The sequence below is a fragment of the Moschus berezovskii genome, chromosome 6, assembly GCF_049115385.1.
Source record: "Moschus berezovskii isolate FMDL1 chromosome 6, NW_MosBer_1.0, whole genome shotgun sequence".
NCBI lineage: Eukaryota > Metazoa > Chordata > Mammalia > Artiodactyla > Moschidae > Moschus > Moschus berezovskii.
Window position 1 is genome coordinate 75,712,247 of NC_142465.1, and position 13,137 is coordinate 75,725,383.

At 47.1% G+C, this 13,137-nt stretch overlaps 1 protein-coding gene across 2 annotated transcripts in view; it reads left to right on the forward strand.

Annotated features, from left to right (window-relative positions):
- ABTB3 (ankyrin repeat and BTB domain containing 3) overlaps positions 1-13,137 on the forward strand; it is a 339,420-nt gene that overhangs the window by 320,863 nt on the left and 5,420 nt on the right. For both annotated transcript variants that reach the window (XM_055394094.2, XM_055394096.2), the window contains 2 exons: positions 6,016-6,084; positions 8,392-8,505. In XM_055394094.2, coding sequence (XP_055250069.1) covers positions 6,016-6,084; positions 8,392-8,505 — 183 coding nt within the window. The remainder of the gene's footprint in view (positions 1-6,015; positions 6,085-8,391; positions 8,506-13,137) is intronic.

Genomic DNA, 13,137 nt, shown 5'->3' on the forward strand with positions numbered 1-13,137 from the left:
GCCCTCAATCTTTCCCAGCATCAGGATCTTTTCCAGTGAGTTGGCACCTTCACATCAGGTGGCCAAAGTATTGGAGCTTCAGCCTCAGAATCAATCCTTCTGATAAAGACTAAGGATTGATTTCCTTTACGATTGACTGGTTTGATTTCCCTGCAGTCCAAGGGACTCTCCTTCTCCAGCACCACAGTTTGAAAGCAAAGAGAAACAATGATAATAGAAGCTCTGTCTCTTGTGCAGCAGCTATGTGCAGGGCTCAAAACCAGCGATGCTCAGGCTCAGCTGCGCAGTGGAATCATTTGAGGAGCTTTGACGATTCCCAGTGTTCAGGCTGTCATTCAGGATCTGGGCTGCAGCTCAGGCATCAGCATTGTTAAGTCTCCACCCTCTGCCATCATCCAGAGTCATGTGCAGCCAAGGTGGAGAACCAGAGTTCTAAGTTACAGTGTTTCTCGAATTTTAGGAAGCATCAGAATCTCCAGGGGAAGCAGTGGGGGTGAAGAGAGTTGCTGTTAAGCCACAAAACGTGCTAAAATGCAGATTCCTGAGCCCCACCTCCAGAGTTCCTGATTCTATAGGCCTGGGATGGGGCCCGAGAATTCATGTTTCTTATGAGAACATGGGTGATGCTGATGCTGCTGGTCCAGGAACCCACTCTGAGAACCATACCCCGTGTCATCTAATTCAGCTCAGGCCTCCCAGCTCCCTCTCCAGCTGGCTCTTCTCCCCTTGGACAGACAGGGGGAGGAGGTGGCCAAGCTGAGCTTCAGACCCAGGCCTGGCTGACTTCCAGACCTGATCCCTTAACTGTCTCCCTGCTATGGGGCCTTGGGTCCTCCCTAAAAATCACCTAGCCCCAAGGAAAGGCCCGTTAGTGTTTGGAGCATGAGTCCAATGCTGAAAACCGTGCACCCTCCTCCCCAGCTTTCCGAGTGCTCATGGAGGGGGCACTTATGCCACCAAGCCTAGAACTAATTAGAGGGGTTCTTGTCATCAGAACCTGACTTGTGGTAGGCACTCAATAAATGTTTGCTGTGGGGGCTAGTTGAATGAGAGACCTACACAGGAAGGCATGGCCCCAGAGGAATCGAACGCCTGTATTTACTTTTGGCTAGGGAAGGCTTCCCAGCCACGTTAGCCTTGAATTACTATAATGGGCAGAGAAGATTGAGCAGACCCCAGGGAATTCTCCATGTGCCTGCCCCTTCCCCATAAAAGAAGAAAAGCCTCATTCGTGGCTCAAAGTAGGCCAAGTCAGGCTGAATCTGACCCAGAAGGAGGCTCCCAGGGGCCAGCTCACTTCCCTTCCATGCTGAACAGAAGAATTTTAGTAAATGAGACGGCTTTGAGTTTCCTCCCTGCAAGACTATTTAACATCACACGCGGGCAAGAGCCCCTTGCAGCTGAGGCTGCACCTGGGAGCAGGGCCTCCACCAGGCTGTGGATGCCGTTTACATCCTGCTTCATGCAGGTTGATAGCTGCCAAGAAAAACAACTCCATAAACAGACCCTTTGGCCTAATCAGGGTCCGTTTCACTCCCTTGCAGAAAAGGCTCGTGCTGGCTGAGTCTGAAGGTGGCACAGCACAGCCCAATTTAATTCCATTAGCCCCATGGTTAATGGGGCTCCATGCCTGCTCCTGAAAACAACATTTCAAGTCAACAACGCAACCTTGAGGAAATGAGATAGCATGCTGGAGAAGTGCTTTGTAACTGGAGAGACCCTGTTTCCAGGACAGTTATTATTATGGCTCTTACCATCACTATTATTGATTTGGCCTTTATAAAAGAGAGGTCCTAGGGGAATAAATGAATTTTAATAAAGCCAGTGTCTCAACATTTGCCAAAGATTAGATGTTTATGACATGTCTGGGTCCAGGGGAAGAGTAAACAGTGTTACATTATCATTTCACAAAGCCTCAATCATCAACACTAAAGCCCCACTCTGCCACGGCAGTTGGCCAGTGGGAAACTAAGACACAAAAGAGGAAGGGGAGAAATTGTGTTTCTGGTTAAAGCATACTTGCTGCTGGCAGGCACTGGGGATGCAGAGGTGGGTAAGACCCACTCTGTGACCTCAGACCCCAGCAGGAAATAACACTGCAGTCAGGGGCGGTGTGCCGCCCAGCATGGGGTGGGAAGCAGCTCAGAGAGCTGAGCAGATCTGCGGAAGCTTCACAGAGGTGACTACCGAGCTGGATCCTGAAAGAGGGGCCAGAGATCAACAGGTGGAGAAGAAGGGAAGGGCATCCAAGCAGAGGGTACAGCATGGGCAAAAGCAGAGTGAAAGAGACAGTAGTAGGTTCTGATAAAGTCAAGTGTTTGGGAGCGGGAAACCAAACCAGTCAATCCTAAAGGAAATCAACCCTGAATACTCACTGGAAGGACTGCTATTCAAGTTGAAGCTCCAATACCTGGCCACCTGATGCAAAGAGCCGACTCATTGGAAAAGACCCTGATGCTGGGAAAGATACAGGGCAGGAGGAGAAGGGGGCAACAGAGGATGAGATGGTTGGATGGCATCAATGGACATGAGTTTGAGCAAACTGCAGAAGATAATGAAGGTCAGGGAAGCCTGGTGTGCTTCAGTCCATGAGCTTGCAAAGAGTCAGATACAACTTAGAGACTGAACAAGAACAGTTGAGATTAGAAGGAGAGAAGGGAGGAGTGGCAGGTGAGATCTGAAAAAGTAAATTGATCCAAAGCAACAGCATTCATTTCAGCAACAGTGAAAAAATGGGAACAACCCACATGTCCATCAATTGATGGATGGATACACAAACTGTAGTACATCCATACAACGGGATGGTGTTGAGCAGTAAAAAAGAAGCGAAGGAGTGCAATACGTGTGACCTTGAAAATACCACACTAAGTGAACAAAACTAGATGCAAAGGAGCACATGTTGTACAGTTTCATGTATATGAAATGTCCAGAACAGGCAAATCATAGTAGATGTCATGACTGACCCAAGGAGGAAATGAGAGAGACTGCTAACAGGCACGAAGTTTCTCCAGGGGGAGTTGAAAATGTTCTAAAATTAGATTGTGGTGGGACTTCCCTGGCAGTCCAGTGGTTAAGACAACACTGCTGCTGCAGGGGGCACAGGTTGGATCCCTGGTGTGGGAACTAAGATTCTGCATGCCAAGTGATGCAGCCAAAATAAAGTAAAATGAAATTAGATTGTGGTGATGGTTGTACATTAGGAATACACTAAAAGCCACTGAACTGGGAGCTTTGGTTTTTGTTGCCCTGGGTCTTCACTGCTGTGCACAGGCTTTCTCTAGTTGCGATGAGCAGGGCTACTTTCTAGTTGTGGTGTGCCGGCTTCTCATTGCGGTGGCTCCTCTCGTTGCAGGGCACAGGCTCTAGGCATGTGACGTCAGCAGTTGCACCACATGGGCTCATAGTTGTGGCTCAGAGGCTTAGTTGCTCCAGGACATGTGGAATCTTCCTGAACCAGGGATCAAACCCATGTCCTCTGCATTGGCAGGCAGGTTTCTAACCACTGTACCACCAGGGAAGTCCGAACTCTGTACTTTAAATCAAAGCATTTTTAGATTCCACGTATAGGTGATATCATATGGTCTTTTTCTTCCTGATTTACTTCACTTAGAATGATGATCTCTAGGTCCAGCCATGTTGCTGCAAATGGCATCATTTCAGTCTTTTTTTATGAATAATATTCCATTGTGTATATATATATGTTCATATATAGATATAAATACCCACACATCTTCTTTATCCATTCATCTGCCAATGGACATTTAGGTTGTTTTCATGTCTTAGCCATTGTAAATAGTGCTGCTGTGAACATTGGGGTGCATGTATCATTTCAAATTACAGTTTTGTCTGGATACATGCCCAGGATTTGGGATTGCTGGATCACATAGCAAGACTATTTTTAGATTTTTTTTAAGGAACCTCCATACTCTTTTACTCAGTGGCTGCACCCATTTACATTTCTACCAACAATGTGATAGCATTCCCTTTTCTCCACACCCTTTACAACGTTTATTATTTGTAGAGTTTTTAATAATGGCCATTCTGGCCTGTGTGAGGCACAACTTTGTTATAGTTTTGATTTGCATTTATCTAATAATTGACCATGCTGAGCATCTTTTCATATGCCTATTGACCATGTGTGGGCTTCCCTGGTGGCTCAGAGGTTAAAAGCATCTGCCTCCAATGCGGGAGACCCGGGTTCAATCCCTGGGTAGGGAAGATCCCCTGGAGAAGGAACCGGTAACCCACTCCAGTATTCTTGCCTGGAGAATCCCATGGACGGAGAAGCCTAGTAGGCTACAGTCCACGGGGTCGCATAGAGTCGGACACGACTGAGCGACGGAACGGACGGAAACGGATTGACCATGTGTATGTTTTCTTTGAAGAAATGTTTATTTAGGTCTTCTGCCCGGTTTTTGATTGGGTTGTTTGTTTTTTGTCGTTGAGTTATATTAAAAGTGATTACTTTAAACCCACTTGCAAAAAGTAGATTGAGATCAGTCACAAACGATGTTGAATGACCTGAGTAAGAAAAATGGAAGGTCATTCATACTAGAAAAAGATTTTTCACCCTCAGAGAAAATTAAAAAGCTAACATTTACTGAGTTCTTGCCATGTATCTGTTACATATGTTAGCTCATTTAATTTTCATCACAACCCCATGAGGTAGGTAATATTATCCCCACTTTACAGATGATGAAACTGAGGCACAGAAAGCCTAACTTAATTCAGGTCTCACAGCTTTTAAGTGGCAGAGCCAAGTTAGAAACTGAAGCAGTTCAACTCCAGGACCTTGCTCTTAACCACTGTCCTGCATTGGTCACTGACCGTCAGAGCCGGAAGGGACCACAGAGGGCAACCCAGTCCAGTCACCTCATTTTACAGACGTCCAGAGATGGGATGTAAACAATCCACAGGTTTTTTCAACACAGCTGCTTAGGGTCAGGCAGCTGAAGTCAATGTGTCATCTAGACAGGCAGAAAACATTAGAGAATGGTGGAGACTATGGCCAACTGGGGAGGATACATACCACCTTAAGTTTTAACACTCAGCTTCATGGGAGTTGGTGACAGCCAATGCTATCACAGCCTTGGGCTTCATTCTACCTGAGACACCAGTTTGCAAAGCTCTGGGACTTTACATACCATCCAGTCATGTATATGAAGCCTGGCTTGGACAGTTCACATCATCAATAAAACATTGAGACCCTGGACCCTTAATGACTTCATCTTGGCTCTTATCAAGCGATAATAAGGAGAAGGTGGTCTCGTGGTGGCCCAGAGTCACCCTCTGAAGCTGAAACCAGAGGTTTCCGGTCAAACTGGGTCATGTTCCCAGGAGAACTGCAGCTGGTTCAGGGTCTTTAAGTCATGCCACATGTGCTGCAGTTCTGGGCAGCTCGATGGGGTTGGAGGTGAAAAGACAAGCCATGATTGTCACCCATAGATGGGGGAAAACTGTCCTGGGGAGCAGAGCTTAGAATTGTTTAATCTGGCCCGGAGGGTGAACCACGGGGCAACAGATTACAGCATGGTGTAAGAAAACATATCCAGCCTATGCTGCTGCTGCTAAGTCACTTCAGTCGTGTCCGACTCTGTGTGACCCCATAGACGGTAGCCCACCAGGCTCCCCCGTCCCTGGGATTCTCCAGGCAAGAACACTGGAGTGGGTTGCCATTTCCTTCTCCAATGCATGAAAGTGAAAAGTGAAAGTGAAGTCACTCAGTCGTGTCCGACTTGTAGCGACCCCATGGACTGCAGCCTACCAGGCTCCTCCATCCATGGGATTTTCTAGGCAAGAGTACTGGAGTGGCGTGCCATTGCCTTCTCCGATCCAGCCTATAAAACCTGTGAATGGAACTTCTCCCTGAAAGGCAGCAATCCAGGGGGAATGACCACCCCTGTGAAGGGATGTCACGCAGGGACTCAGAGCCACTCTGAGGCTTCGACTGGGTGGCTGTATGATGACTGTGTCTGTGTGCCATGGGCTCTTTGCTCACCATGTTCTGTCTTCCAGCTGGTTATGCAGTATCTCTACTACGGTGGCCCAGAGTCGCTTCTGATTAAAAACAACGAGATAATGGAGGTGAGGAGCCTGCCATGGTCCTGAGTGGGTGGCTCACATGGGTGGTATCTGGGGGCAGCCTGTGTCTGGTTTTCATTTGGATTCAGGCTTGGGGGTCCTGCCTGCCTCCTTTAGATCCCTCAAGGACTTCTCCCCAGAGCCCTTCCCTGGAAGGCTGGGATGCTGGGTGTGCTAGTCCGATCTCTTTCAATAACAGCTGAATGAAGCCTAATTTTATCTGGTTCTGGGGGTGGAGGAAAGGAAATTTACTGAAGAGTCTGAGGCTACCTTAAGTTCCATGCACAGCTGGGGCTCAAATAGCATCATCAGAAACTATCCTTGACGATTTCTCCCTTGTCATTTGTAGGAAAAACATTTCATCTGAAAGCTTTCCTCAGATCTCAGCGTGTCCATTGAGGCAGAAGCTAAGAGGCAATTGCAAGCTCTCCCAGCTTCACTCAGCAGCTCCCTGGCTCTCCCCATCTCCTGTCCACCTCTCGTAACTCCGTGTTCGCCCCTTCCCTGCTCCTCGGGCCCTGTTTCTGCTCCCATCTGTCCAAAGCCAAGATTTCCCCTGCTCTTTCCTAGGAGTGGGACTCTTGTGTCAAAGGTGGTAGCTTTAAGTGAGTGAAAGTCGCTCAGTCATGTCCAACTCTTTGTGACCCCATGAACTATACAGTCCATGGAATTTTCCAGGCCAGAATACTGGAGTGGGTAGCCGTTCCCTTCTCCAAGGGATCTTCCCAACCCAGGGATTGAACCCAGGTCTCCCTCAATGAACCCAGGTCTCCTGCATTGCAGGTGGATTCTTTACTAGCTGAGCCTCCAGGGTAGCCTTAAACTGGAAGCCAAAATCACTCTAATAGTCCTGAGAGAAACAGCCGGGACCCCATTCAGGTGCCAGAAGTCCAGGGAGCCTGATGAGAGATGTTAAAACATGAGGAGTCGTTCAAGAAGTGGCCCCTCATGGTGGTTCAGACACGGACTCTGGGCCAGACTGGCTTCAAATCCAGACTCTGCCCCTTCTGTGATCTTGGACTAGTCATTTAACCTCTCTCATCCTCAGCTTTCATACTTACAGAATGGGGACGACAATATCTACCCCACTGGGTTTTGAAGATCTTAAGAGTTTCTGTTTGTGAGATGCTTAGCACAGTGCCTGGCGTGTGTCACCGGGGCTGTGTGTTCACTGTGGAGCCCTTTATCCCTTTGTTCTTATTCTGTGAAAGCTTCCGTGGGCACTCCCCCGCCCCCCGAAGTTCCTCTCTTGTCTCTCTGGACCACTCCTCTGACAAATCACAGCCTCAGAACTTAGACTGCACTCTGAGGACTCAGACTCTTTTATAAACCTTTTAAAAAGCTATTTTCAAATTAAAATAATGAACATACATTTCAATCATGTAAATAATACAGAAGAGCTTTATAAGACTTAAAAAGCCCCTCATCCAGCCGTGTCCCTTCCATCCCTCAGTCTTTTGCCCAAAGGCAGTCCCTTTGAACTCTTGCTTCAGTCCTTTCCTTCCCTTTCCTCTATTCAGCATCTTCCGAGGCCAGGAACTGTGCTCAGGGCTGGGATACAACTGTGATGCAGAGGGGCAGAGATCCCTGCCCTCCAAGTCTCTGGGGAAGGTGACGGGCATGACATCATGTCTGGTGTGAGAAGGGCCGTGAAGAAGGCTAAGACAGGTTAAGGGAGACAGTGAAGGAGCGAGGAGACCTGAGGTGATATCTGTGTTGAGACCTGAATGAACAGAGGAAGTGAGCCACCTCGATATCCATCCTGCTAACTAAGAGCATTCAGGCTTCCCAGGTGGCTCAGTGGTGAAGAATCTGCCTGCCGATGCAGGAGGTGCAAGAAACACAGATTGAATCCCTGGATCAGGAGGATCCCCTAGAAGAGGAAATGGTAACTGGCTCCAGTATTCTTGCCTAGAAAATTCCATGGACAGAGGAGCCTGGTGGGCTACAGTCTATAGAGTCAAAAAGAGTCTGACGCGACTGAGCACACACACAAATAAAAACGTTGACCCTTATTTCTGGACGTAGCAATTTTAAGCATTTTTGATTGACTTCCTGCTGCAATAGATGCAAATCTGATTCACTTCAACCCCACGCCTCCCCTCTGCCATCTTCTTCCCCTACAGTCGAGTTCTGTTGCCGGGTCCTAGTCCACCTGTGTAACCTTTGTGCTTTAAAGTGATGTATCGACGCTTTATTTTCAGTTCCTGTACCTTGGGTTCCACTGTAGGAGATGAAGGGTTTTCTCACCACAATCGTTACTTTCCTTCCACCTCCCAACCTCTAACAGGCTCTTTTTATGCTTTTTAGCTCCTGTCTGCCGCTAAATTTTTCCAGCTGGAGGCTTTGCAGCGACACTGTGAGATTATCTGTGCAAAAAGCATCAATACCGACAACTGTGTGGATATTTACAACCATGCCAAGGTAATCAATCCCATTCTCGCTGTCCAAGCATGCCCCATGCACTTTTGTGGGAGAAGCTTTCTCTGAAGATGCTCTGAGTCTGGGCAGAGGGTAGGTGCTGGGTCTGTGCTTTCAGGCCAAGCTGACCTCATTCTTCCTAAGGTCTGCTTCCTGCTTTAGGAGAGATATCTTTCCCTTCTTCCGTCCCTCCAGGATACAATGGAAGCAGAAAGCCAGAAGTTTTAAAAGCATTAGTTCAGTTCAGTTCAGTCGCTCAGTCGTGTCCAACTCTTTGCGACCCCATGAATCACAGCACGCCAGGCCTCCCTGTCCATCACCAACTCCCGGAGTTCACTCAAACTCATGTCCATCGAGTCGGTGATGCCATCCAGCCATCTCATTCTCTGTCGTCCCCAACTCCTCCCACCCCCAATCCTTCCTAGCATCAGAGTCTTTTCCAGTGAGTCAACTCGACGCATGAGGTGGCCAAAGTATTGGAGTTTCAGCTTTAGCATCAGTCCTTCCAATGAACACCCAGGATTGATCTCCTTTAGAATGGACTGGTTGGATCTCCTTGCAGTCCAAGGGACTCTCAGGAGTCTTCTCCAGCACCACAGTTCAAAAGCATCAATTCTTCAGCAATCAGCTTTCTTCACAGTCCAACTCTAGTCATTCTCAAACTCCAGCGTGTGCGTGAATCACATTGCAGGCTCTGCTCCAGCAGGCCCAGGCTGGGCTCTGGTTCTGCATTTCTGACAAGCTCTCAGGTGAAGCCTCTGCACCTGGTCTAGGCCACAGGCCACACACTTAAGCAGCAAGGTTCTGGAACAGTGGTTCTCCAAGTGGTCTCCAACCGGCAGCACCAGCATCACCCGGGAGCTTGTCAGAAATGCACATTAGAGGCCCCACTCAGACCTACTGAGTCAGAAACTGGGGGTGAGACCTGGTCGTGTGCTCCTTCGCAAGCCCTCCAGGTGATTCTGGGGTTGTTCATGGGGGAGAACCATTATCCTGGAACTGAGGTTCCCAACACTGGCCGCATGGAAGAATCACCTGGGCACTCATGCCTGGGACCCATGCCTGGGACCTCTCACAGACCAATTCATCAGTCTCTGGAGGTGGAATCTGGGAAAAAGAGATTTTTTTCATAACTTCCTGGGTGACTCTCAGATGTGTCAAGGTTGAGAACAGGTTGTCAATGCTAAAGAAGTCCAAGGAGTCCTCCTAGTCAGGTGGACCCAATACCTGGGGAGACATTTGGAATCTCTGTTTGGCCTTTCACCCCACATCTCTGCTGGGGAGTCCAGGAATCTATATTTTTAACAGGCTTCTAGGGCAACTGTTGTGATTTCAGCCCTAAGACCAGTCCTCACTCCAGTTTTTGGAGTAAAATCAGTGAACCACCAATTTCATCCAGTTCATTTCACAAGTGGAGATTAAAATCATGTGTCCAGCTACCACTTCATTTTGGTTCATGTGCTCAGGACAGGGGGATTAGCATCTGCTAGAAAGAAACAATGAGATGAATTAAGATTAGCAGTTCATTTAAAACAAAGCATTCCTCTTTGATAGAACTGGAGCTCAGCACATATGCCTCCCATATCCACAGTCTGTAGAGGAACCACTGATGTGAATAACGGTTATTCTGCTTATTGTTAAAAAAAAAAAAAAAAAAACAAGTCATGGTTGAGACATTATTTTCTGTCTCAAATCAGCATTCTCTAAGCCCTTTTCATGTGCAGGCCCCTGTGCTTAAAGCCTTGTTGCATTACCTTTTTTAATCCTCACCACAGTTCTTTCACTAGTCCATGTTATAATAAGGAAGCAGAGACTCAGAGAGGAGAAGTGACTTGCTTAAGGTCTCACTGCTATGACTGAGATTTTTTTTCCACTGTGGCAAAATTTATACAATGTGAAACTTACCGTTTACCATGAAACTTAACCATTTCTAAGTGTATACTTCAGTGGCATTAAGTACATTCACGTTGTACAACCATCATCACTATCCATCTCCAGAACTTTTCATCTTCCTAAACTGAAACTCTATACCCATTAAATACAAGCTCCCATTCTCCACTTCTCCATGGCCCCTGGCAACAATCATCCTACCCTCTGTCTCTATGAGTTCTACTGCCCTAGGTACCTCATATAAGTGGAATCATACAGTATTTATTTGTCCTATTTTTGTGGCTGGCTTCTTTCATTTAGCACAGTGTCTTTAAGGTTCATCCATGTTATAGCATGTGTGAGAATTTAATTTCCTTTTAAGGCTGAATATATTTCATTGTATGTATATATCGTGCATTCATCCGTGTACACTTGGGTTGCTTCCACCTCTTGGCTACTGTGAATAATGCCGCTGTGAACAGGGTGTGCAAATATCCATTACAGTCTCTGCTTTCAGTTCTTTGGGTGTATATGCCTAGAAGGGTAAACCTCACTTCAGAGCACAGGTTCTTCCTTGTGTTTACAGTCTGGCCTAATACATGTTTGAAATATTTGTGATAATTCTTGGTACTCAGAAGATTTTCTGATCGGTCATTAGTAAATCAAAAGATACAGGGAGGCTGCTTGCTCCCCACTCACAGTGGGTGTTTTGGTTAAATGAGGCTTCTACCAAAATCTGGTTTCTTGGGACACAACAAAAAATTTTTTATCTTAAACTGGTTACTTTGCAGAAAAAGCATCCAGAGAAAACTCTCTACCCAGGAAGAGGGCCTGATTAGTTTCACCTTCCTCTGCCCCGTCCCCTGGTCATGGATGCCCAAATTGCCCTGTGAACTCCGCATCCACAGTGGCTTTGCCATGGCCTGTCTCCTTGGGAATGCAGCAAGATCTGCATGCCACAGTCCCATTTTAATCACTTCAGCCTCCTTGGCAGGCAGCTTCTGTAGCTCTCTTGCTATTTAACAATGCAGCCAATGCAACGTGAGCCCGGACTGGGAATACGTTTTTGCTACAGGCTTACAGCACCTATGGCAAAGAACTGCCTCTTTCATGTATGTAGCTCTGCAGCCAGAGCTTGGCCTTTTGCAGATGCCAGCCTCTGCCTGCCCTCTCAGCCTCATCCTGAAACATTTCCAAGGTCAACACCTGCCCTTCATGACACTTGCATGGAGGCCAGGGCAGTGCCAGCCCCCACCCCATGTCCCCTCCATGTGCTGCTTCCCCTGTGCTGTGGACCCTGCAGCATCAAAGGTCACCTGCCATGTGGATTCTGTTACTGGCAGATTGTGCTGCAGACTGAGGCTGGTTTAGTAAAAGAGCCAGAAAAGAAAGAAACCAACACTTGGTTTGGAACCCTCAGAAATGCAGGCATTTAGGTACTAACAACCATATTTCAAATATCAGCAAGTTCTTGGCAGCATTACTTCTGTTCTGTACCTAACCATTGGCGACATCTGTGGAGTTTTATCCAGAAGAGAAGTCCAGCCCATAAATGCATGGCTTCATCATCTTTGTTTTCCCAGCAAAACTGTCCCAAACTATTCAGTCATGAAGAAGAGGCTCTGGAGCCTCTGATGGCTCTTTCAGGGTATCTTTCAGCTTGAGAAAAAGAACAAGCCTGTTCATCTAATTGAATCTAAGCTAAGGCAATAAACTCATTGGGGCACTGTGATGAGAAGAACATGGGTTTGGAAACCAAGGGATTCGTTCCCTAGTATTTATTGTGTGCCCACTATTTACCAGGAATTGTATATATATTTGAATAGGTGTATTCAGATGTGTAATACACATCTGGTAAGACATGGTCTCTGCACTTGAAAAAAGTTTTGTCTAGGACAGGGGTCAGCAAAATTCTTCTGTGACAATCCAGGTAAATATTTTCACAGAGGCCCTGTGGTCACTTTGATCCTCCTCAACTCTGCCTTTGTAGTGCAAAAGCAGCCAGAGATAGTATACAAATGAATGGGTGTGGCTGTGTCCTAATAAAACTTTATTTATAAAACCAGGTAGTGGGCCACATTTGGCGCCCAGGCCTGTAGTTTGTCGACTGTTGGTCTAGATGGTGAGAGTTCCAGTCCCAGTTCTGTCTGTAATTAGTTATGTAAAAGTAGGCAAGCATGTGATGTATAGTCACCATTCAGTAAATATCACTGTGTATAAGCTTCAGTTCAGTTCAGTTCAGTTCAGTCGCTCAGTCGTGTCCGACTCTCCGCGACCCCATGAATCACAGCACGCCAGGCCTCCCTGTCCATCACCAACTCCCGGAGTACACTCAAACTCATGTCCACAGAGTCGGTGATGCCATCCAGCCATCTCATTCTCCGTCGTCCCCTTCTCCTCCCGCCCCCAACCTTTCCCAGCATCAGAGTCTTTTCCAGTGAGTCAACTCGTCTCATGAGGTGGCCAAAGTATTGCAGTTTCAGCTTTAGCATCAGTCCCTCCAATGAACATCCAGGATTGATCTCCTTTAGAATGGACTGGTTGGATCTCCTTGCAGTATAAGGGACTCTCAAGAGTCTTCTCCAACACCACAGTTCAAAAGCATCGATTCTTCGGCGATCAGCTTTCTTCACAGTCCAACTCTCACATCCATACATGACCACGGGAAAAACCATTGCCTTGACTAGACGGACCTTGGTCGGCAAAGTAATGTCTCTGCTTTTTAATATACTATCAAGGTTGGTCATAACTTTCCTTCCAAGGAGC